This window comes from Rhinatrema bivittatum, chromosome 3 (assembly GCF_901001135.1).
Source record: "Rhinatrema bivittatum chromosome 3, aRhiBiv1.1, whole genome shotgun sequence".
Classification (NCBI taxonomy): domain Eukaryota; kingdom Metazoa; phylum Chordata; class Amphibia; order Gymnophiona; family Rhinatrematidae; genus Rhinatrema; species Rhinatrema bivittatum.
Window position 1 is genome coordinate 36,685,670 of NC_042617.1, and position 25,144 is coordinate 36,710,813.

Consider the following 25,144-nt stretch of genomic DNA (forward strand, 5'->3'; position numbering starts at 1 on the left):
ATCCGCTCTGGACTGAATGCATACTGTGAGAGTGTTTCAGCTCTGACAATGCGTTACCTGCCATTAATGTCCTGCTCATTAAGAATTATTGCTCAGAGGACACTTTACATTTAAAGGTTACGCAATATTTGAGAAATGCACAAATGTGTAATGTTAAAAACTAGTCTGTATTATTAATTTACTCTTTTCTGGGCCTTTAAGAAAGTTTTATCCAATTTCTTCCATATGTCCAATTCATCATTAAAGAGGTCCAGCTGTTTATCCTTTTTCATCTTTTCTGAAACACGAGGGTTTGTTTTTACTATTAACAAATCTTAACCAATGCAATATAGGTTTTAAGTTTGGAACACAGAAACTATATTAATTTTAAAAACCTTTCTTTTTAACAGTTATTCATTGCTGTGAGACCAACAGTTCTCGCTCAAGGCAGGAGGAAGCAATAGGCGGACCCCGAGAGGGCCACGATTCTGTGGGCAGCAAGGTTATGGTATCTCCTCCTTTCTGCTGCGCAGGCCCAGAAGAGGAAGTGGTACGGTGCGGGGTCCACACAGGCAAAAAGGAGAAGAGGCAATACCTCCACTGTCAGAAGCAGGAGCAGCAGCACGGCCTGTACGGCAGGAAAAAGCAGCATCAGCTCCCAGGCCCACACAACAGGAAGCAGAAACATTGGCTATGAGCCTCCATGGTGTTCAGGAACAGGAGGAGGAGCAGCGCAGTCTGTGGGGGTGTGAAGCAGCATTGGATCATGTAGTGGTCAGAAGTAAAAAAAAAAAGGAGCAACATAGCTTGTGTGGCCCTATGCAGCAGGAAGAGCAGTATCAGCTACGTAGCGACAGCAGCAGGAGGCACAGCAGTATCATCCCTCCATGACCTGAAGAAAACGGAAGAGTCTTGGCTGGCAAGCAGGGACTAAAAGAGAAATCTGCTGCTGCCGCCACCGCTTGAGCTCCCAGAGGGAAAAAAGTGAGAGAGAGCTTGTGAATGAGCATGTATGTGCTTATGAGGAAGAGGAGAACAAATGTATACAACAAATTACCCCTCCTCTCCCCTTGAATCCATGACAATCTCAGGGCGCCTAGAAATCAAATGCTTCCAGGTATGAAGAGTGGGGGATTTTTTTGTAACCCTTATTAGTTTTAATTATTGCATATTATTTGATGTTTCTGCTATTTAGAAATATTTTATTGGTGTTATAAATTAAAATATAAAAATGTTTACAGGGTTTTTAATTATTGGATGTTCATTACTGTTTTGAAATATTTATTTTTTTATTAGTATGGTTTTACTATTATGATTGATGTTTTATATTTCTGGATTTTGATTTATGAGTAATAGCCATTTTTCAGTTTTTCCATTGTTGCATTGCAAGCAAGTCTGCTTAGCATAAATGGTGTTCTCCATAGAAAGCAGGATGAACTGGCCATGACATTTGGGATAAATCATCAGGCACCGAACAGACTTCTCTCTCCAATCTTTTTCTTTGCTGATCACATGTGGGAATTCCTGCTCATGAGCTCCCCCAATCGATTTTAGAGTTAAATCTAGCTAATTGATATTCCAGGGAGGCGCATGGGTATTTATTATGGCTAATTCATCCTGCTATCTATGGAGAACACTGTTTACAGTACGAAAACTTGCTTTCTCAGCCAACAAAGCAGGGCTGAATTAGCCATGACATGTGGGAAGTCCCAAGCTGACAGTTGCAATGGAGCATTTACTGAATAAGCAACAGGGAACTCATCATGGGTTCACTACTGGGTGAACAGGCTATGCAAAATGGCTTGTCCAAATTTACTGTCACTGTTTCAGAGATTGTCCAGACAGTAATGGGACACACAGGTGTGTACCAAGGACCATGTTACAGCTTTGCAGATGACTATGAGAGGTACGGTACAGCTCACAGATGAGCTACTGATGCAGCCATGGCTCTAACTTGATGAGCCTTGATACTGTCTGTAATCTGTTGTCCTGCTAGCATATAACAGTGTGCGATGCAATCTGCTAGCCAAATGGACAATTTATACTTGACCACTGCTATGCCCAGTCTGCTAGGATCATAAGAGACAAATAGTTGTGAAGCCTAATGATATGGCTGAGTTCTTCCCTTGTAATAAGCCAAGGCCCTTTTACAGTCTAAGGTATGAAGGGTTTTCTCACCATCATGTGAGAGTGGCCTCAGGAAGATTGTAAGTAACAAAATGGCTTGATTAATGTGGAAAGCTGATATAACTTTTCGTAGAAACTTGGGGTGGGTGCGGAGCACCACTCTATTGTGGAAGAATTGCATATAAGGAGAAAAATGAAGTAAAGCCTGAAGCTCGTTGATTCTTCTGGCTGACATTACTGCCTCAAAGAATACTACTTTCCATTTTAGAAATTTAAAAGAAGCAGACTCCAATGGTTCAAATGGTGGTTTTATCAGCTGTGCCAGAACCACATTTAGATCCCATTGAACAAATGGTTTTACAACTAGATGTTCAGATGTTAACTATGCAATAACCTTTTGTGAATTTGGATACTAACGGATGAGTGGAATTGGGTTTACCCTCGATTTGAGTATGGTAAGTGGCTATGGCACTGAGATGGCCTCTTACTCATGAGGTGCTAAAACCTAAATCAGAAAGACAGAGCATATAATTCAGTAAAGGGCCGATGCAATAAAGTGTGCCTAGCCTAAGGCACAGGTTAACGACTGGTTGGATGCTCGTTTTGGACGTGCTAGACGTAATACGGGGATGAGCATGTCTAAAATGCACCCCCCAAACAACTGCATAGCTGATAGCATTCGGCACATGTAAATTCCATGTAGATGAGGCTATTAACTATTACCTCCTGATGCAGTAAATCCCTGAATACCCAATGCACACTTTTTAACACAGCAAATTTAACGCCAGCCCTGGAGCTGGCGTTAAGTCATTCCACAAGTCATGAGCTTATGAAAAAATAAAAAATACAGTAAATCCACTGCTTTTGGTTATTAACAATAAATAAATTAAATGAATCAATTTAAAAACAAATTTGGACGTACAATATACACACTCTAGGCTTATTTTGACCCTTGCTATTGTGAGTGTATATTGTGCATCCAGATAAGTTTTTATTAACTCTATCCATTACATTAATTCTTTCTTGAGTGCCAGTAACAATAAGTGCACAACCATGTCTCCTGGGTGCTTGATGCATTTGAGCACTAGGGACGCACAATTTCTCCCTAGCGCGTCCTTTTTAATGCACCAGCTCATTTAAATAAAGCATTAGGCAACCAGGAGAGGTGCCTGTGCATGCACTAAAAAAAAAACAAACAAAAAAAACAAGTGCCCAGTTTGGAAGCATGTTATTATGCGCCTCTTAATGCACTGGCTGTAAAGAACTACGTTGATACCATATGGAGAACCTTTCCAATTAAAACCATATGTTTTCCTAATTGATGGTTTTCTGGCAGATATTATGTGCTCAACTCCCTTGAGTAAGGACAATCCAGTGATCATTGTACTCTCAACATCTGAGCCGTCAAGCTGAGGAAGGGAAGGTTTAGATGAAATAGACATCTCTCTTCTTGAGTTAATAATGATGGATTTGACCTGACAGAGATCGGGGGATTGCTGGAGAGCTGTACCAGATATGCAAACCATACTTATCTGGACCATGCTGGAAACAGGAGGATCAGATTGGCCAAGTCTGTGAGCACTTTTTGTACCATTCTGGATATCAGTGGAACTGGTAGAAAAGCGTATATGTGATCGGTATTCCAATCAAGCAGAAGAGAGTCCTGAGTGGATCTAAGTTTGCTGGGAAGAAAGAAGCAAAACTTTTCTTGTATTCTGTTTTGTTCTGATACAAACAGGTTGATTGCTTGAAGTTCCCATAGATTGAACAGTCTGTTGATTGTTGACTGCTGGAGAGACCATTTGTGTGGTCAAAAACTTCTGCTGAGGTGATCTGTTGATGTGTTAGAGATCCCTGGCAGGTAGGTCGCATGCAAGGCAACTTGATGGTTACATGCCCATTTCCACATCTTTATTGTTTTTTGGCAAAGAGTCCATGTCCCTGTGCCTCTTTACTTGTTCACATAGAACATGGCTACTTGGATGCTAGTTTGAATGAGAATGCTCATCCCCTGGAAGAAGCAAGTGAAAGTCATTAGAACATACCTGATTGCTCTCAATTCCAGAAGGTTGATTTGAAATATGAATAACCACATTTGAAAATATGAATAACCACATTTGAAAACGGCCCTATGTGGGTTCCCTAATCTTTTGTAGAGGCATCTATTGCGAATGTAACTTGGTGAGGAAGTAGATAGAGTGGTGATCTCTCATGAATGATGTAGGGATTCAGCCATCAGCATAGATCCTGTTTCATTTCTTGTGAAATTCTCACGTCGGTCATCAGGGGTTGAATTAGCTGGTCCCACTGGGAGTGGAGACCTTACTGTAGGAGCCATATGTGAAGGCATGTTAGTGAAACTACATGAATTACAGCTGTCAGATGGTCCAGAACAACTAGAACTTCTCTGGCTGTTGACTGATCTGTATTCAACAGTTGGTATACAAGTGATTTGAGAGCATTTACATGTTCTGACAACAGGAGAGCCTTCTTCTGCAGAGAATTTATTCACAATCCAGTGGGAGTACTGAGAGAGGAGAGGATCACCTTGCTGTGGCTGAATCAGTAAGTTTTGCTTGTGCAATTTTTTTAAAATGTACTGAGGAGAAGTAAACTATTGGGGTATATTATTTAGTGTGTTTGTGTTTTTAATAGTCAGTAAGGCAGCTAATAAACAGAAGTTAGTGTGTTTGTATTTCCCAACCCACCCACCCACCCCTAGCTCATCCTTTAATTTATAGGCAGATGCCACTTTCAAACTAAAAAAAAAAATAAAAAAATCAGCCTTTTAACTTCACTTTACGAATTCCCCACACCTTATTGAGCGTTTGATCATTCCCCTGTAGGCCACTACCAGACATATAGGAAATACACTAATACATTTAAAGGATGCTAATTAGACACATTCCTACTCCCATAGCAACCTAAAACTTAACTAGGAACTGAACAAATTTGAGATGAAGGCAGCAGTCCAGCAGCAAGAGGGAGGCCTCCCAGTCTTTTGCATCGAGTGTCACATGTATGATTTTTTACCCACCGGTGAGAAGTTCTACATGTGCATGCGATGCAAAGAGCTCCTGGCTCTCAGAGAACGAGTCTGATCTCTGGAGGCTAGAGTGGCAGACCTGGAGGAGCTGAGGCAGACAGAGAGGTATATAGATGAGACCTTCAGGGACATAGTAGCCAAGTCCCAACTTCAGACTGGCAGCCCTGGTGCTGGCTTAGAGGAAGAAGGTCTCATGATCGGAGAGCATCAACCTGATGCAGAGGGAAAGGATCCTGTAGCAAGGACCTGCTCTCCAGGTGATGCATTGTCCTTTCGCACCGAGGATATCTCCCCAAGGCCTACTGCCCAGGAGGGAAGGGTTAGAAACATAGAAATGACGGCAGAAGAAGACCGAATGGCCCATCCAGTCTGCCCAGCAAGCCTCACACATTTTTTCTCTCATTCTTATCTGTTTCTCTTAGCTCCTTGTTCTATTCCCCTTCCACCCCCACCATTAATGTAGAGAGCAGTGATGGAGCTGCATCCAAGTGAAATATCTAGCTTGATTAGTTAGGGGTAGTAGGGGCAGTAACCGCCGCGATAAGCAAGCTACACCCATGCTTATTTGTTTTACCTAGACTATGTTGTACAGCCCTTGTTGGTTTTTTTTTTCTTCTCCCCTGCCGTTGAAGCAGAGAGCCATGCTGGATATGCATTGAAAGTGAAGTATCAGGCACATTTGGTTTGGGGTAGTAACTGCCGTAACAAGCCAGCTACTCCTCGCTTTGTGATTGCGAATCCTTTTTTTCTTCACCCCTGTCGTTGAAGCTATGCAGGATATGCGTGAAGCATCAGTTTTTTGTTTGTTTTTTTTTTTTTTTCCCCTGCCGTTGAAGCAGAGAGCTATGCTGGAAATGCGTGATGTATCAGTCTTTCTCCCATGTCGATGAAGCAGAGAACCATGCTGGATATGCATGGAAAGTGAAGTATCAGGCACATTTGGTTTGGGGTAGTAACCGCCGTAACAAGCCAGCTACTCCCCGCTTTTTGAGTGCGAACCCTTTTTCTTCTCCCTTGCCGTTGTAGCAGAGAGCTCTGCTGGATGTGTGAAGTATCAGTTATTCTTCTCCCCTGTCATTGAAGCAGAGAGCTATGCTGTATATGCATTGAAAGTGAAGTATCAGGCATATTTGGTTTGGGGTAGTAACCGCCGTAACAAGCCAAGCTACTCCCCTCTTTGTGAGTGCAAATCCTTTTTTCCATTACCTCTTGCTGTTGAAGCTTAGAGCGATGTAGGAGTCACAGTAAGCATGTGTATGTTTATTTAATAAGGGTATTGTGTCAATAGCCATCATTCTGGCGAGTCACCCACTCTTCATTGGCAGCCTCTTGACTTTATGGATCCGCAGTGTTTATCCCACGCCCCTTTGAAGTCTTTCACAGTTCTGGTCTTCACCACTTCCTCCGGAAGGGCATTCCAGGCATCCACCACCCTCTCCGTGAAGAAATACTTCCTGACATTGGTTCTGAATCTTCCTCCCTGGAGCCTCAAATCGTGACCCCTGGTTCTGCTGATTATTTTCCTACGGAAGAGGTTTGTCGTTGTTTTTGGATCATTAAAACCTTTCAAGTATCTGAAAGTCTGTATCATATCACCTCTGCTCCTCCTTTCCTCCAGGGTGTACATATTTAGATTCTTCAATCTCTCCTCGTACGTCATCCGATGAAGATCCTCCACCTTCCTGGTCGCCCTTCTCTGTACCGCTTCCATCTGTCTTTGTCTTTTTGTAGATACGGTCTCCAGAACTGAACACAGTACTCCAGGTGAGGCCTCACCAAGGACCTGTACAAGGGAATAATAACTTCCCTTTTCTTACTCGATATTCCTCTCTCTATGCAGCCCAGCATTCTTCTGGCTTTTGCTATCGCCTTGTCGCATTGTTTTGCTGTCTTCACATCATTAGACACTATCACCCCAAGGTCCCTCTCCTGCTCCGTGCACATCAGCCTTTCCCCCCCCATCGAGTACAGTTCATTCGGATTTCCACTCCCCATATGCATGACTTTGCACTTCTTGGCATTGAATCTCAGCTGCCATATCTTCGACCACTCTTCCAGTTTCCTTAGATCCCGTCTCATTCTCTCCACTCCTTCCGGCGTGTCCACTCTGTTGCAGATCTTAGTGTCATCCGCAAAAGACAAACCTTACCTTCTATCCCGTCCGCAATGTCGCTCACAAAGATATTGAACAGGACTGGTCCCAACACCGATCCTTGCGGTACACCCACTTAAAACCGCTCTCTCTTCAGAGAAGGCTCCATTTACCATCACACATTGTCTTCTGTCCGTCAACCAATTTGCAATCCAGGTCACCACCTCGGCACTCACTCCCAAGCTTCTCGTTTTATTCACCAGTCTCCTGTGCGGAACCGTATCAAAAGCTTTGCTGAAATCCAAGTAGATGACATCTAGTGCTCTTCCTTGATCCAATTCCTTGGTTACCCAGTCAAAAAAGTCAATCAAATTTGTTCTGACAGGATCTTCCCTGGTGAATCCATGCTGCCTCTGGTCCATCAATTCTCCAGACTGTAGATAGTTCACTATTCTCTCTTTCAGCAGTGACTCCATTACTTTTCCCACCACCGAAGTGAGGCTAACCGGTCTGTAGTTGCCTGCCTCTTCCCTGTTCCCACTCTTGTGAAGCGGGACCACCACCGCTCTTCTCCAATCACTCGGCACCACTCCCGTTTCTAGGGATCTATTGAACAGGTCACACAGCGGACCCCGCCAGAACATCTCTGAGCTCCCTCAATATCCTTGGATGAATCCCATCAGGCCCCATGGCTTTGTCCACTTTCAGGTTCTTTAGTTCTTCCCACACATTTTCTACTGTAAAAGGATTTCATCTATTCCCCTTCCCTCCAGTTTCTTGTTGTTTAGAGATGGTCCTTCTCCAGGGTCTTCTTTAGTGAACACAGAGCTGAAGTATTCATTTAATATTTTCTGCCATTTCTTCGTCTCTCTCCACACATTGATCATTACCACCTTTCAATTTCACTATACCACTTTGGACCTTTCTCTTTTCGCTGATGTATCTGAAAAATGTTTTGTCACCATTTTTTATCTCCTTGGCAATCCTCTCTTCTGCTTGACTCTTTGCCAACTTGATTAATTTCTTTGTCTCCCTCAGTTGATACAAATATTCTTCTTTGTGCTCCTCCCTTTGGGATCCTTTATATTTCTTGAATGCTGTTCTTTTAGCTTTAATTTTGTCAGCCACCTCCTTGAGAACCAGATAGGTTTTCAGTTTTCTTTTGCTTTTCTTTACATTTCTAACATATAGAGCAGTTGCCTTGGTGATTGCTCCTTTTAGATTGGTCCACTGCTGATCCACATCTCTCTCGTTCTCCCATCCTTTAAGTTCTTCCTCCAGGTAGTTCCCCATTTCCTCAAAGTCTGTGTTTTTGAACTGTAAAACTCGGGTCTTTGTGGTTCTTTTCCCTATTCTTTTAGTGATATTAAACCATACCGTTTGATGATCACTGCTGCTGAGGTGGGCGCCCACCTGGACATCTGAGACATTATCTGCATTAGTGAGCACTAAGTCGAGTATAGCTCCTTCTCTCGTGGGTTCCAACACCATTTGTTTGAACAAAGATACTTGCATGGCATCCACTATCGCTCTACTATTTTTAGGTCGTCATAGTTGGTGATTCCATTATTAGGAATGTAGACAGCCGGGTGGCTGGTGGGCGTGAGGATCACCTGGTAACATGCCTACCTGGTGCGAAGATGGCAGACCACATGCGTCACCTAGATAGGATTTTAGACAGTGCTAGGGATGAGCCGGCTGTCGTGGTACATGTGGGCACCAACAACATAGGAAAATGTGGGAGGGAGGTTCTGGAAGCCAAAATTTAGGCTCTTAGGTAAAGGCTGAAATCCAGAACCTCCAGGGTAGCATTCTCTGAAATGCTCCCTGTTCCACGCGCAGGTCACCAGAGGCAGGCAGAGCTCCGGAGACTCAATGCGAGGATGAGACGATGGTGCAAGGAAGAGGGATTCGGTATTGTAAGGAACTGGGGAACCTTTGGGGAAGGGGGGGGGAGTCTTTTCCGAAGGGATGGGCTCCACCTTAACCAGGGTGGAACCAGTCTGCTGGCGCTAACCTTTAAAAAGGAGATAGAGCAGCAAGATGGGAGAATTAGAATGTATAGCAGTGAATGATGACAGACATAATTGGCATCTCAGAGACATGGTGGAAGGAGGATAACCAATGGGACAGTGCTATACCAGGGTACAAATTATATCGCAATGACAGAGAGGAGCATCTGGGAGGCGGTGTGGCGCTTTATGTCCAGGATGGCATAGAGTCCAACAGGATAACCATCCTGCATGAGACTAAATGCACAATCGAATCTTTATGGGTAGAAATCCCTTGTGTGTTGGGGAAGAGTATAGTGATAGGAGTATACTACTGTCCACCTGGCCAAGATGGTGAGACGGACAGTGAAATGCTAAGAGAAATTAGGGAAGCTAACCAAATTGGTTGTGCAGTAGTAATCGGAGATTTCAATTACCCCAATGTTGACTGGGTAAATGTATCATCGGGACATGCTAGAGAGATCCTGGATGGAATAAATGACAGTTTTACGGAGCAATTGGTTCAGGAACTGATGAGAGAAGGGGAAATTTTAGATCTAATTCTCAGTGCAGCACAGGATTTGGAGAGAGAGGTAATGGTGATGGGGCCGCTTGGCAATAGTGATCATAATCTGATCAAATTTGAAATAATGACTGGAAGGGGGACAGTAAGCAAATCCAGGGCTCTAGTGCTAAACTTTCAAAAGGGAAACTTTGATAAATGAGTAAAATAGTAAAAAAAAAAACTGAAAGGAGCAGCTACAAAGGTAAAAAGCGTGCAAGAGGCATGGAATTTGTTAAAAAATACCATTCTAGAAGCACAGTCCAGATGTATTCCACACATTAAGAAAGGTGGAAGGAAGGCAAAATGTTTACCGGTATGGTTAAAAGGTGAGGTGAAAGAAGCTATTTTAGCCAAAAGATCTTCATTCAAAAATTGGAAGAAGGATCCAACAGAAGAAAATAGGATAAAGAACAAGCGTTGCAAGTGAAATGTAAGACACTGATAAGACAGGCTAAGAGAGAATTTGAAAAGAAGTTGGCTGTAGACGCAAAAACTCACAGTAAAAACTTTTTAAAATTTATCCAAAGCAGAAAGTCTGTGAGGGAGTCAACTGGACCGTTAGATGACTGTGGGGTTAAAAGGGGCACTTAGAGAAGATAAGGCCATCGCGGAAAGATTAAATGTTTTCTTTGCTTCAGTGTTTACTGAAGAGGATGTTGGGGAGGTACCCGTAATGGAGAAGGTTTACATGGGCAATGATTCAGATGGACTGAACCAAATCACGGTTAACCCAGAAGATGTGGTAGGCCTGATTGACAAACTGAAGAGTAATAAATCACCTGGACCGGATGGTATCCACATCAGGGTTCTGAAGGAACTCAAAAAGGAAATTTCAGATCTATTAGTAAAAATTTGTAACCTATCATTAAAATCATCTATTGTACCTTGTTGTGTTTTGGACATTGAGGCGTGGGCCCTTGGTCGCTGCAAGAGATGGCACCTCCCACAGGGCGGAGCCCTGCGGGGACTTGCAGCAATAGGCTAGCTCCAACCAGAGATGGACACAGAGAAAGTTAGTCTTTATTATACTGCAACGTAGATGGTAACCCGAGGAACGGGCAATGATCCCAGCCAGAAGAGGAGATGTCTGGTGGCAATGTTCCGCCTGAAGGCTGCAGAGTGGAAAAGGCAGTTACACAGCCTCACCAGGTCCCAAGAGGGATATGGGTCCGTTAGTGGTCCGTGAAGCGGGGAAGGCCGAGAACCCAGGCCTGGATGGAAAAGCCAGTGAGAGTAGATCCGGTAGTGGTCCACGGTACGGGATAGGCAGAGGGTCTATGTGGAGAGAGAGGAGACAATGCAGAGACAGAACTTAAGAACATAAGAAAATGCCATACTGGGTCAGACCAAGGGTCCATCAAGCCCAGCATCCTGTTTCCAACAGTGGCCAATCCAGGTCATAGGAACCTGGCAAGTACCCAAAAACTAAGTCTATTCCATGTAACCATTGCTAATGGCAGTGGCTATTCTCTAAGTGAACTTAATAGCAGGTAATGGACTTCTCCTCCAAGAACTTATCCAATCCTTTTTTAAACACAGCTATACTAACTGCACTGACCACATCCCCTGGTAACAAATTCCAGAGTTTAATTGTGCGTTGAGTAAAAAAGAACTTTCTCCGATTAGTTTTAAATGTGCCCCATGCTTACTTCATGGAGTGCCCCCTAGTCTTTCTACTATCCGAAAGAGTAAATAACCGATTCACATCTACCCGTTCTAGACCTCTCATGATTTTAAACACCTCTATCATATCCCCCCTCAGTCGTCTCTTCTCCAAGCTGAAAAGTCCTAACCTCTTTAGTCTTTCCTCATAGGGGAGTTGTTCCATTCCCCTTATCATTTTGGTAGCCCTTCTCTCTACTGGAGCAGTAGTACTCACTCTGATGCTGGCAGTTGTAGTACGAGAGGACCCCCGAGGAGCGGAGGTCCGGGATGAAATAAGGCCCCCGAGGAGCGGGTATCTTAGGCATCCTTGTAGGAGGTAGGCAACCCCAGGAGGTATAAAGGAGCAAGGCAAGACCCCCGAGGAGCGGGTACCTTAGGCTTCCTCGTTGGTAGCAGATAACCCCGGAGGGTGTAGAGGAGCGAGGCAAGGCCCCCGAGGAGCGGGTATCTAAGTCGTCCTGGAGCGAGAGTACACAGAGCGGAAGCATCTGGTAGCGAAGAGAGATCAGCATGGAGGATTCCTTGCTAACTCGTATTAGGAATCGTGAATGGAGTTTAAATACCAGAGCTTGTGACGTCATGCGGTGGGACGCCCCCAAGGTTCCCGCATGACGCACGTAAAGGACGGGGCTGCACGCCCTAGGTGACTCCAGGAGGGCGCGACTGAAGGAGAGGAGACTACAAGTTTCCTAAAGTGCCCAATACCCTTGCATTGTCCCTGTTCTTGCTCCATGCCCAGGCACTAGATGAACTATGAAGATTTCTCTTACATCCGTGTAACGATGTCCCTTTTCTGATGGTAGTAACTTTCAGGTGGATTTCAATTAGGCGACACATAAAATGTTAACATAATATAATTTCACCAATCATCTGGATCAGGGCTCCAAAATATTTAGCAGCCAGCAAGATTTTCTAGTCACCAGGTAGAATATGATAACAAAATTCTCATTTATGACTATTTTAAACACTGAAAATATGTAATAATTTAATATTGAAAAGTACCACAGACAATAATTACAAAAAATAGAAAATATTTTTATGCCTGCGCTGTCCTAGGTTTTTTCTATCAAAAAAAGTGTTTAATTTACTACAGGTTTTTCCCATTCCTTGTGGGGGAGGGGGAGGGGAACAAACAAAATCAGACAAAATTTGTAATCTTTCCTCTGAATCCTTGTCCTGATTTTCGTTCCATTTTACCTTATGCGTCTCCTGCTTTCTCCATCTCTTCCTCCCCTTCCATCTCTCTTGCCAACATTCCTTCCCCCTCTGCCTCTGTCTGCTCTCCAACACTCATCTGCTGTCTTCATCTCACACCTTCCATCTGTTCTCTCAACCTGCCCCTTCTCCCCCCCCACTTTCTCTCGCTCAATATTCTGTGGCCTGTCTTCACCCCTCCCCATTTCTCACTCCCATTACTCCCAGCAAGTCCTCCTACTTCTCCTGGTTCTCGACTGCACCTACCTTCCTGCCTCCGATTCTCTACCTTCCATCGCCCCCGCTCTGTGACCCAGCGTCCTCCCATCTTTCCCCGTCTTCCCTTCTTCAGTGCCTTTCCCCCCAGCGGAGACAGCAGGCACGAGCAGCAGCAAGCAGGCCGAACGCACGCCCTGCAGAGACGCTAAATGGGCATTTGTGCTCGACGCCCCCCTCTATGGGGATCCTGCCGTCTTCTACAAGTTGGCGCAGGTTCTGAGGGTGGAGGAGGCGGAAGCATAGCGCGCGCGTGCATACACGCTCTCTCGGTGCCTCCGCGGTGCGCGCCTGTCGGCCCGCATTCCGCTCGCACCACTCGCTAGTTAGGAGGTCTTTGATCACCCTTATCTTTGGAGCCCTGATCTGGATACTAAATAAGAAGCAAATCACGTTTTAATGGCAATAATGGTTATAATGAGCTCTAGTAGAAAGTGCAAAAATGATTTATAAAAAACAAAAAAAACATTTTCTCCTCCTCTCTTCCCAGCAAAAGTAAAATAAAAGAAAGCTTCTGACGGTTTGGAATGGTCCCGTGCCAGCCACAAGAGACTATGATTTCATTTCCTGCATTTGCAGCTGTGTCAGAAACTGCAGTTTCTGTGACGGGGGGAGTTTCTAGATGTCCACATGCCAGGCTCAGGAAACGTCTCTCCCTGGGATGCGACCCTGCAGCACCGAGGGGAAAGAGACGGAGCGTCACGACTTTACGCAGCAACCAAAAGCGGATACCCAAAGCGTAATTCATAAAACGGTTAAGCAAACACCCTAAAGCTATGGCGACTCTCTCTCGCGAAGTTGGCCCATGCTGCCCGCTACATTTCAAATACTGAAAGGATCATTATTGTCAGGTGAAAGCCTAGGCCTAAAAGGGAAGAATTTATGGCACTATTATAGGGGTTTCTATAACTGTAGGGAAAAGATAAACAAGCAGGCTTAACAACCTGATATAAATTAACCACAAAAAAACAAAAAATACTGTATTAAACCTATAAGTTATCTGCATACACGATGAGAACTACGAACTGCCAAACAAGTCAGACTCTAATGAAGATTTGTATGCAGCTTACACATCCTCGGACGCTCAGCTGAGAGGAACTGTCAGATAACTTAAGAGCTTCCAAGCTTACTTAGGGGAAAACACTCTTCCTTTCTCATTCAGTGTTACTATTTTCTGTCCATGTTTATTTATCAGATTCATAACCTGCTTACCATAAAGTCAATGGGAAAGTCAATGGGGAACTAACCTCTCTCTCTCTGACCAGCCTTCCTCCTAAAAATTTCCAAATAGTGGAGTCTATGAATAGCTGTACATGTGGCTGCCAAAACACACAACCAGCAACGAGCAATGCTTATTTAAGTAGCAGTAATGGCTAGATTTCTCATAATATTAACTGGACTACTTCTGAGCTCTTTTGCTTCCGCTTTTGTTCTTAAGCATTAGGTTTGTATCTTTTGTTTGGGTGGGGAGGGGGGGTGGGGTTAGTTTTTACACTTTTTCAATAAAAGGCAAGCACCACAACGCCTGGTTTCAAAGAGTCCCATCCTCAAGGCTACTCTTCAGCACTTGGTGCTATAAGAACACTTACTTCTTTATAGTGCTACGGGGCGTACACATCACCAACTTTTGTGAGAAGCTTTAAGTCCCCACCCAAAAGAGCTTACAAGCTGCATTGGTACCTGAAGGGGCACAACAGCAGATAAAGTGATTTGCCCAAGGTTACAAGCAGTGCCAGTGGAAGACGCAAGACCTGAAGCCTAGTTTCCAGTCGCTACTAGACCATGCCTCCTCCCATACTTACATTTTACACATGGAAGCATGGAACATGATTGCAGATAAAGGCCGCATCCACACCCCTGCTCAGCTTTATAATCTTTTCTTCTCTCTCACAGATCCCCCCTCTATCCTTGACCTCTGACACTGCCCCCCATCTCCACCGCCCCTGCAGGGAGGCTCTTCCAATGTGTCCACCACCCTTTCTGCCAATGCCAGCAGAGGGCACTGGTAAGGATCAGTCAGCAGCATCCCAATTTATTTTGATTAATGGTGGTGGGCTTTGTTAGAGCTAAGAAAAGCTTTCAGGAGCTCGACGCCCCAATAACTCCTCTGGAATTAGACAGAATACAAAAGGAAGGGGACAGAATTTTGCTTGATTTCAGCTGCCGACTAAATTATCAATAAATGTTTTGCCGGGAAAGTTTTAGCTAAATTAAGTTTGATCCTGGGTGTTTTAGAACAGGTTTTCTAAAAGACCAGAGTGTCTGCTGAAACCTGGGTGTTAGAAAGCAGCTAGTTTTCATCAGGCCTGACGTTAGGCACAGCCAACAGGGCAGGGGTCTGGGGGCTTGCATGCTACAAGGTACCCCCCCCCCAAGGGCTTTCCTGGAGATGAAAAACCCAGCCCAGTCCTGGCCTGGCCTGCTACTGGAGGTCTCCAGAGGATGCTAACAGGAGGGAAATTTAGAATAGGGCCATAATGGGCTGGGGGAAGCCCAGTCCCTCCCCCTGCATGGGCTTCCTGTTTGTAAAAGACTTCAATGGCAAGGAGTGGCACTGCCAAAGGGCTCGTCTGTGCTGGCTCACAGGCCCCTGCATTGATTTTCTAGTCTATTGCTGCAGTGCCAACCTAAGGATCTCTACCGGGTCCAGGACTGGCCGGCCAAATCGGGTATGGGAAAGGGTTGGCGAGGACAGGGGAAAGGGGGAGAGAAGCTAGGAAGCAGCTACAAGTGGGGAGGTGAAGTAGGGGGAAAGAAGTCAGAAAGGAATCACGGTGGTGGAGGAGAGGAAAAGGAAGAGGAGCCAGAACATATCCAGAGGGTGAGCAGGGGAGGGGCCACAGAGTGGTGGAAGAAGAAAAAGAGAGACAGAACGCAGAAGGGAGCATGAAGGGGTCGGGGAGGTAGGAGGGACAGCAGCTAGGAAGAGGCCAAGATAGGGAAGGTAGGAAGCAGGGAATGCATCCGAGTAGGTAGGAGAAAGAGGAGCTTAGAGGGAGCCACAGGTGGAGGAGGACCCAGGATCAGATGCTTTCTTCCCGAACGTCTACCCTGGTCCTCTGCATGTCTAAAGCCAGCCCTGGGTTTCACTATTTTCTACTTTTCCTATTGGAATGCTTGTATGACCTCTGTCCTTGAGCCGTGAGATGAAGGGAGGGACTAACACAGCTGCGGGAAAGCTGTCTTAAGGTTGTATTTCTTGCACTGACAGATGCAGGCTGGCTGTTCTTCAGCCTCTCATAAGGAGGCGGCATGGGAATGACAACAATCAGCTTTTCTCTTTTCATGTTCTGGCAGTTGCTTCCGGCTCCTTTTGCCTTGCAGCTCGGTCAGAACGGGCCTCTAACGGGCTATGGCCAGGGCCGGGGCAAGGGTAACAGGTGCCTCAAGTGAACCTTCAGTCTTTCACCCTTTGCCTTACACACCTGTCTGTCTGTCTGTCTGTGGCAGCTCTAGCCCCCAACCTTTTCACCCGACTCAGCATCCACCTCTCACTCTCCTCCACGTCTTGCAGCGCCCTCCCTTCTCTCTAGCCCCCGGTCCAGCAGCTCTCCGCTCTTCTTCTTCCCTCCCCCTCCCATCTTCACTGCTCAGAACCATCTCTCTCTCTTTCTCTCTCTCCGCTTACCCAGCATCTTCTCCCCACAACTCTCCCACCCTCTCCCCTTCCTCTCTGTCTCCACTCCCCAAATCTACTCAGCATCCATTCCCTTTTCTGCAGTGATGCCATTCCTTAAAAAGGGAGTAGGCTGTGGCTGTCCTCCTCAAAAAAAATAAAATTAAATAGATATCCTAGGCCAGCCTGGCACCCAAGGTTAGTTTGCCTAATGAAAGAACCAGCCCTGGCTATGGTGCCAGGGGTTGTCCCTACTTAACAATTCCCCCTCCCATTCCCAATCCAGGCCAGCCATCGCTGCAATAGCTGATTACATAGCGTCAGTATCTAATCCTACCCATTGGTTCACTGCACTGACTGACTGTATGCATTCTGGCCCCGTGACTGAGCCTGATGTATGGGGATCATGCTTAACACATGTTACGCTGGGCAGCTTTCCTGGCCCTTGCACAACAGTGGCATCGAGTGATTGGACTCAAGCTACCCGCTCTTTCTAGAATCTCAAGTCTGGCCACTCGGAGCGACTGTCATGCAAAGACTCCCTCCCAGCTCTGCAGGGGTTGCAAACACCAACCGGTAGAGCAGTGTTTCCCAGTGTGCCATGGGAAAAAAAAAAAAGTCACCACGGCCCGATGCTCAGATCCAGGCCAGCACATGGGATACGCTCTCAGCACCAGGAGAGACCAGCGGCAGCTCTTAAACTCTAATGATGCATGCCTCCTCTTTCCAGCTGGACTGCGGCAATTAATGAGCGACATGCAGGGCCCTGATAGCTGGGACCCACTTTGTGCAGCATCCACAATGCACACAGCTCCTCCTCTTCTTTAAAAAAAACTCTCAAACCTCTGCCTTATCCCCCCAAGCTGAGTAAAGCAGAGAGAGAGAGAGAGAGAGAGAGAGAGAGTGCACTGAGCACTGGATGGGGCTCACTTTTCAGTGAAGGAGCTCTGGCAGCCATATGCGGCAGCTGAGGTAACTTAACTGAGCTGCCTGCCTGCAGCACTCCCGCTTCTCCCTTTTCCTGTGGGAGCTGGGGGCATTGTGAGGAGTGCATGTGTGTCCTGGCCCCTCTCTCTCCCTTGGTTTCAAAATCTGAGAGAGATTGGTGGGGGGCTTCCAATGTTTCCCAGCTCCTCTTCTAGCCATACGAGTCTTATCCGTGCCCGCACTGCCTGATCTGCCACACATTCTTGTTGATGGAGGCATGCCTTGGGTGTGAAAAGGTTGGGAAACGTTTGAGTGGAGCATATCTGAGAGCAATCCTCACGTAGCAGTCTTAGCCCTGTGTCCAGGATGCACGCAATCAGAGTCAGTGCCCAGGATTCAACATTTACCATATCCAATTAATCATTTTGCTGGGCTTTTATTGCTAGTAAGGTAGAACAAGTGAGAGAGGGCCTTATCCGTGGTATTTTTCTCTCACCATCAGAAAAGGAACGATCCTGGTGATAATCGACCGCACAACTTCTGGTGCAGTCATTGCCGTGGACATTTATTTTCCAAGCTTCAAACCCCCTTACCACGACTCTCTACATGTCGATTTTGGGATTCTCTAGAGTAAAAGAGTAGAATATGCTTTCCTTTTTTTTTTTTTTTAACCAAGTGTGGTAAGTAGACCAAAGCCGCTGTGGCAAGGTGGCAGCCTTTGCTTTAGAAGCAGTCTCAGCTAGGGAGCCGCTCTATTACACAGGCACGTACATTTCATTTTTTATATGGCGTCTTACAATCAGTGAATGAAAACGGTAGCCCCGTGCAATGGAGAGGAATCGGCCGGGTGGGCCACAGTGAGGAGTGCTCAGGGATTCAGGTGAGGAGAAAGAGCTCTGCCTTTCATTTAGAAAGGAAGGAGACAGTGTCTTGGATTTCAGGCAGCAGGCAGTGTATTCCAGAATCAGACTTGTAAGTTATGTATCATTGATATTTTAATGGGCATTTGCTGTATGTAACCGACGTTAAATGATGGAATTTTACAAGTAATTCTATACAGCACCTTGGGCCTTAGCTTGTTCAGGCGAGTCACAAATATAAACAAGGTGAGAAATGTGAAATTAAAAGTATGAAGTAAGAACCACATAATGTGGACCATGGCTTTTTGTTAGCAGGAGGCTCTACGGCTCCTTCTTAACCTGCTCCTTTTGTTTTCACTTTAAACTGTCTCTTGCACATTTGACCAAATACGCACTTAATAATAAGTGAACCCACATGAGTTGCTAGGGGCTGTCAAGAGCTGTTATCTTACATAATAACACTTTTATAGTTGCACCATTAACGCCGTTCTTTTCCCTACAAACATACAATGCAAGTACTTCATTGCATTCCTTAATGACGTTCCAAAGCCATACATTAGAAGCTACTCCAGTTTTCCTAATTATATAGTTTCTCATTAAAAAAAAAAAAAAGTTTACAATGCAAAATGGAAATTTCATACAATTATCAAAACTTTGATGCACTGAATGGTATTTACACTTTAGGAGGTCTGCTGTTGGAAATTCTCTAGGCTTATAGATTAAATAAGTGACATGCAAAATGGCTCATAAAGTACTGTCCTCCTATCCTAAAGTCACTTCTTGACAGAATGTTATTAAGTTTTCAGATGACATGGTGTAAAATGCACAGAATACAAATATAGTAAACAGGCAGTGGATTCCTGTACATCCACAGAAAAACACTCATTTGCACTTAGGTAGCTTTAGAAAGAAAACTATAGCACATGGAATTTTTTTTTTTGCTAAAAATGCCATGTGATGTGGTTAAATTGAAAATTCCAGTTTTAACCATTTTTTTGCACATCACCCAAACATAAACTTAATATAAATGTGAACCTTTAAAAAAAAAACACAAAAAAACAGCCTTACAATCAAATTAAAAAATATATCAAGTTAATCAGACCCAAAGTTTAACTGTACATAGTTGTGGACATGTGCTACTTCGCTTCAGTCTCTCTCTTTCACAATATTTAATACATCAGCCTATTTAACCAATAGGAAAATTAAACATTATTTATTTGTATTTTTCTATACCGGCATTCACGGAGTTCGTATCATGTCATACATACATATCTGGTATTTCTTCTTATGAATAACTGCTTGGTAATCAGCATAATCCAAAAATAAGTGTAGCAAATGTACCATACACATATCAAAAATACCTTTCAAAAAAACTGCAATGAATGACCATACACATATCAAAAATACTGCAATGAATGACAAAAAAAAACCCCAAAAAACAAATCAGTTACTTAATGGAGGAATTTCTCTCTACAATTAATCTTTCCTTCTTCAGTGTTTTATGCAACTGGAAGAACAAAGAACACTTTTTTTTTAAAGTCTCTTCCTTAAGACCTTTGAAATTAAGAGCAATGTATAAAGACAATTTGGCCCTTACACTTCAGGAACCAGCAGAAAATCTAAAGTCATCATTACAGGTTCTGCCCGGGGTCTTAGACGCTTCTAGGCAGTAGTCCGAGTACTACAAGTTATCTATTAGATCGGTTTTAAATGCACACTTTTGTTTAAAGAGTGATACCTTAAAATATATCGTGCCACCAAACGAGTCCCCAAGAATGCATTTAAGAATTTCATCTTTACACTTCCAACTAGGTAAAGCAGCTGCATAGCTTGACTTCATGCAACTACAGGGTAAAATCTTCTCTGGCACTGGAAGAATGCATGTAAAATCCATTAGCAAACACAGAACAGACAGCAGGGCGGAAAGGCTACCTTGAAATAGAAGCAAGCGGCTCCGAGGCATGCAGACGGCTCTCTTGCAAATCCTCTCCCGAGGCTCGGTTTTGGTTTTGCAAAGCCTGAGGAACCAGCAATCCCGGGGAAGGCGCGAGAGCAGCGAGTCGCGGGAGAGAGAGGGCTGGCGTTCGGGAGCGGAATGCCCAGCACATGCTGGCCCGCCTGGAAGCGGGGGCACGCAGGGGGGGCGGGGCCTCGCGCTCCTCGCCCTCCCATTGGCCAGCCGAATGTCTCGTTCCCTTAACCCCGCGGGGGCCAAGCTCTTACTGGTAACAGCTGGGCCGGCGGCGAGGGCTTGATGCGAGCAGCAGGTCAGCGAGCCAGGAGATGGAGGTGACATGTAATTTCTAGCCTTTTCCTGCTGCTACGGGCACCGTTTCACAGAGCGCTGTTTTTAGTTATTAGCCTCTTTGATCTCGCCTTGGGCTTTGAATTGGCTAAAAGATTAAAGCCCGGTTAGACGCTATTATCTGGTTACTCCGACTCCATCTCTTTCCAGCAGACTCCCCCCGCCACATCAGTTACACAGGGCTCGGAGACAGAATATGGGAATCGTATCGCCGATACGACTAAGATGCTACCTTCTCTTCCTCGTCAAGTTACTACATGTGCACGCGTCTATTTTAACTTCCTGGTGACAACGCCAGCTGTTGGTGACAAAACACCACCAGGCTACAATTAAAAAAGAAACGCACAAGAAAACACCCCCCAGGCATGTAAGAAAGCAAGGAATCGCTTCTTCACTGATTGGAGAAATGAATGAAAGCTTTTATTACTGCGCTCAGCTCCGGAATTGCTACCTACAAGCCTTCCCTTTCCCCTGAGATCTACACTGCCGTAAGAAACGCCGTACTGGGACAGACCGGCAGTGCATCCAGCCCAGCATCCGGTCTCTGACCCTGGCCACTCCAGGGCACCGGGGCCGATACTTCAAGCCCATGGCCAGGGAGAAGGGCTGGCGTTCCCAATTCTAATAATGGTTGGACTTTTCCTCCCGGAACTTAGCTAGACCCTTTTTTTAAACCCAGCTACGGTAACTACTTCCACCACGAGCTGTGGCAAAAAATTCCAGAGTTTAATTGTGTGCTGAATGGGAAAAAAAAAAACAAACCTCTCTCTGATTTGTTTTCAGTGTCTACCTGTAAAGCTTCATGGCGTGTCCCCTAGTCCTAATACTACTTGAAGGGTAAATAACTGTTCCTGGTTCATCTGGTCCACCCCCACTGTTCATATTTGCTCCCGCCGAAGAACCGTAACCCGTATAGTCTTTCCTCACAGGAGAGCCGCTCCATCCCCTTTATCATTTTGGTCAGCCCTTTTAGTTCCTCTAAATCCTTTTTTTTATTACTATTTCATTTATTGCAGTTTTTACAGTTATATAAGTATACTGAATGATTAAGGAATTATCACATCATATAAAACGTAAGAAAAAAAAAAAGCACTGACAAAGCAGAAATTGAACACCTGCTGCAACTTCCAGTCCAAAACTCAGAGAGGAAAGCAAAGATATTTGCAAGGACTGAGCAGAGTTAAACAAAAACAGTAGCATCCCAATTATCAAATCAATACACACACAAACAAAGCCCCTGTAGTCCTTGGGCACACGTTTTAAACAACAATCTTATCACTAAGAAATCTTTTTAGGGAAGGTACATCAAAAAATAAAACTTACGTCCCTGATAAACAACAACACCACAATTACAGGGGAATTAAAGAAAAAAAAAAAACAACAGAAGGTCCCACTCCCAATATTTGTGTTCTAAGCTCCAAAAACAACAACAAAAAAATCTTTCTAGCAATTTGAGTAGATTTACACAAAACAGGAAATACATTAACCCTCCTACCCAAAAAAGGAGAGGATCTGTACTTAAAGAAAAGCTTCATTATCAGATTTCTAACCAATTCTAAAGCCACTCTTCTCCTTCCACGCCATCCTTTTTAAGATGGGGAGACACTCAAGTGAGGTTGCACCATGGATAGACGCAGAAGCATATTCTCTTCTATTTTATTTTCCATTCCATAACTAATGTTCCCAAGGTTCATCGGTATATAAAAACTCTAAACAACAATACCTAACATTCTATTTGCTTTTCTGACCGCCATGCACTGGGCAGAGGATTTCAAAGTATTGTTCACAATGACTTCAAGATCCCTTTTCCTTGGTGGCAATGCCTAATAATATACGTTTGTGTACCTATAGTTTGGCTTATTCTTCCCTATGCGCACCACTTTTCATGTGACCATTTTAAATTTCATCTGCCATTTAGACATCCAACCCCCGACTCTTGCAAGATCCTCTTGCCATGTCTCACAATCTGCTTGTGATCTAGCAAGTTTGAATAATTGTGTGCCATGTGCAAATTTAATCACCTCACTCCGATCCTTTTTCCAGATTATTTATAAATATTGTTACCGCATCTCCCACTGTTTCATTCAAACCTGTTATATGGACATCCCTGGTCAAGAAAAGTCAACATTTTGGAAATAAATCGTTTCTCTTCTCTAACCTGGAAATCTCTGTGATTTCCTTACAGAAGACAGGCTCATCTGAATTTGTAAATCTTCCAATGCTGAGGTCAGGGGTTTGTTTGTTTTTTTAAGTTACTTACAAGTCTTCTGGTGGGCAGTTTTGCACACGATGCCATTTTGTACAGATGCGGCCATCATTCCAAGAATGTGACTACAATGATCTTCTGTAGCCACAGGACATTTTATCAACTTTCTGACCTCTGTTACGATACACATTTTTCTCTTTTGGCAAACAAACCTTTGCTTGCCCTGTTAATAGTCTCACTCCCAGGTGTAATAAATCTTGAGATGGTTCTAATTGGCTTTCTTACTTGTTGATTATCCAGCCAAACTCTGACAGTACCCATATGGTTCTGTTCTAGGCATAATAAAAAAATAGGGTTAGAGAGTCCACTAATACATACCATTCAGAACCAAATATTTAATAAATATGAGTGCAATGCTGGTAGAAAAGCTAAGAAATATCTATCAAAAGATGTGATGTTTGTCACTTGGTTTTCATGGTTTGCATATAATATAGTAGGTGAATATGTATAATTACTTTAGAATGCTAGGCATCAAACGGTTTTTTGAAGATTACAACTCCTTTCTAATACAACCATAAATCATAAAATTGTGCTCCGGGAGGTGGACGAGCTGGGTTCTGATGTCAAAGAGGTCCTGGAGAAAGGGCCGCCCAAACCTGCTGTTGCATCAGGAGTTAGTACCTAAATAATATTGGGAGGTGAATGTCTAAGACTGAATTTCACATCACGGCTTTGTAAATCTTCAAAATGGAATGGGAAAGCCAACAAGACAGGAGGCCTATAAGCTCCTCCATTACAACGTTGCGTTCCTGATTTCCCCGAATGGCCCGATTCCACTGAAACATTAAGATCGATTGGGCTCGTCTCATATGGAGGACATGCCAAGAGTACTGAGAAGGACTGCAGAGGTCATAAGGCTTTCTGGGTCACAGAGCACACTGTAGAATTTCCCTGCTTTTAGCGTAACATGGAAGAGAGCTGCACTGACAGACTTTCATCCCTGAGGAGCCCTCTGTACCATTTTTCTGTGACACCTGAAGCTTGACATGAGTTAGGAGACTGAAATCTGTCCCAGTCTTTGCGCCAGACCTGAGACTTTGGTGCCAATGGAGTCAATGCTGCCTTCGGCGGACTTCTTGCTTCCAGCAGTTGACAAAGTTCCATGATCTTTTAGGCTTCTGGGCTTTTGTTGCTGAATTGGTGGAGTCGGACTCCTTTTTTTGATTCTTCAAGATTAGACCATAGTCTCATTTTGCAGATCTTGATGGCTCATGGTGATATCTTGGAGCAGGTGCTACAACAGGCAACATGATCCTCGGCCAGGCACTATTTTTTTTTTTATTTGTTTCTATATACCACCTGTGGAAACTGGGAGTGGCCACGGTCTTGGGAAACAGCCAGGACAACAGGAGGAGGCAGAGTATGGCTGGTTCCATACACCAAGTTTATTTAAAGACAAAAATACAGAGCACAAAGAGAGAGAGGCTGCTCACCTTTGCAGTCTTTATAGCAGTTAATGCATCACATGTAAGTCATCTTTCTATACGCTGGCTTCCTGCCTTTTCCCTGGCGCCTCTCTAACCCTTCCGGGCCTTGCCTCCCCATCCTGTAGTGAGGGGAGAATCCCTTGGTCCAAAATCCCTTGCAGGGTTGATTTTCACAGAGGACCAGCCCAACAGCCAGTCCTTGAATGTGTTCTGAGGGAGGTTCCTATATACTCTTTCACACCGCCAAACCAAACTTGTGTTTTGAGAGATGTACACTGTATATTTATATGTAGTTCCAATAACATAGTAACTGAGGTACAGATTGCATTGGGTCAGATAAGGAAGCATCATACCTGGGGTGTTGAAGTATGGTCAGGTTAAGAATCAAACAAGGGAGAAGAGAAAAAAAAATCATGCATTGTTTCAGAGTTTTTGCACTATTTGAGGGAGTTACAGAAAAGGCTCTATTATTTTATATGATGTGGGTTTGAAAGGTGCATCTTGAACAGAGACCTGATGTTGCAAGTCCAGTGGAAGTCTTAGGTGGGAATCTTTGAGCCATTCATGCAGAGGCAGTGGTTTGCTGATTTTCAGGAAGGCAGTCAGAAATAGATATGCCTTGCAGTGCTTTCTGAAACACAAGTAGTATTCTATGGCTCTTACTTCCTTTAGGGTAGCATTCTGGAGGAGTACGGAGAGTGAATCCTGAGGGAGTACTGACAGCAGAAGCCACCTCTGCTGGTGAGTGCAGGATCTGTGTGTATTGCTTTGCTGGGCAATATTTTGAGTCTTAAAGCTTTGGAGAGAA

General features: G+C 44.4%; 1 protein-coding gene across 10 annotated transcripts in view; it reads right to left on the reverse strand.

Moving 5' to 3' along the window:
• DISP1 (dispatched RND transporter family member 1) overlaps positions 1-25,144 on the reverse strand; it is a 429,672-nt gene that overhangs the window by 140,889 nt on the left and 263,639 nt on the right. For 3 of the 10 annotated variants that reach the window (XM_029593119.1, XM_029593117.1, XM_029593116.1), the window contains exon 1: positions 20,271-20,461. The exons of the other annotated variants lie outside the window; for them this stretch is intronic. In XM_029593119.1, the coding sequence (XP_029448979.1) occupies positions 20,271-20,446 (176 nt within the window). In that variant the 5' untranslated portion in view covers positions 20,447-20,461. Of the gene's footprint in view, positions 1-20,270; positions 20,462-25,144 lie in introns of those variants that run through there. 10 annotated transcript variants of the gene reach the window in all.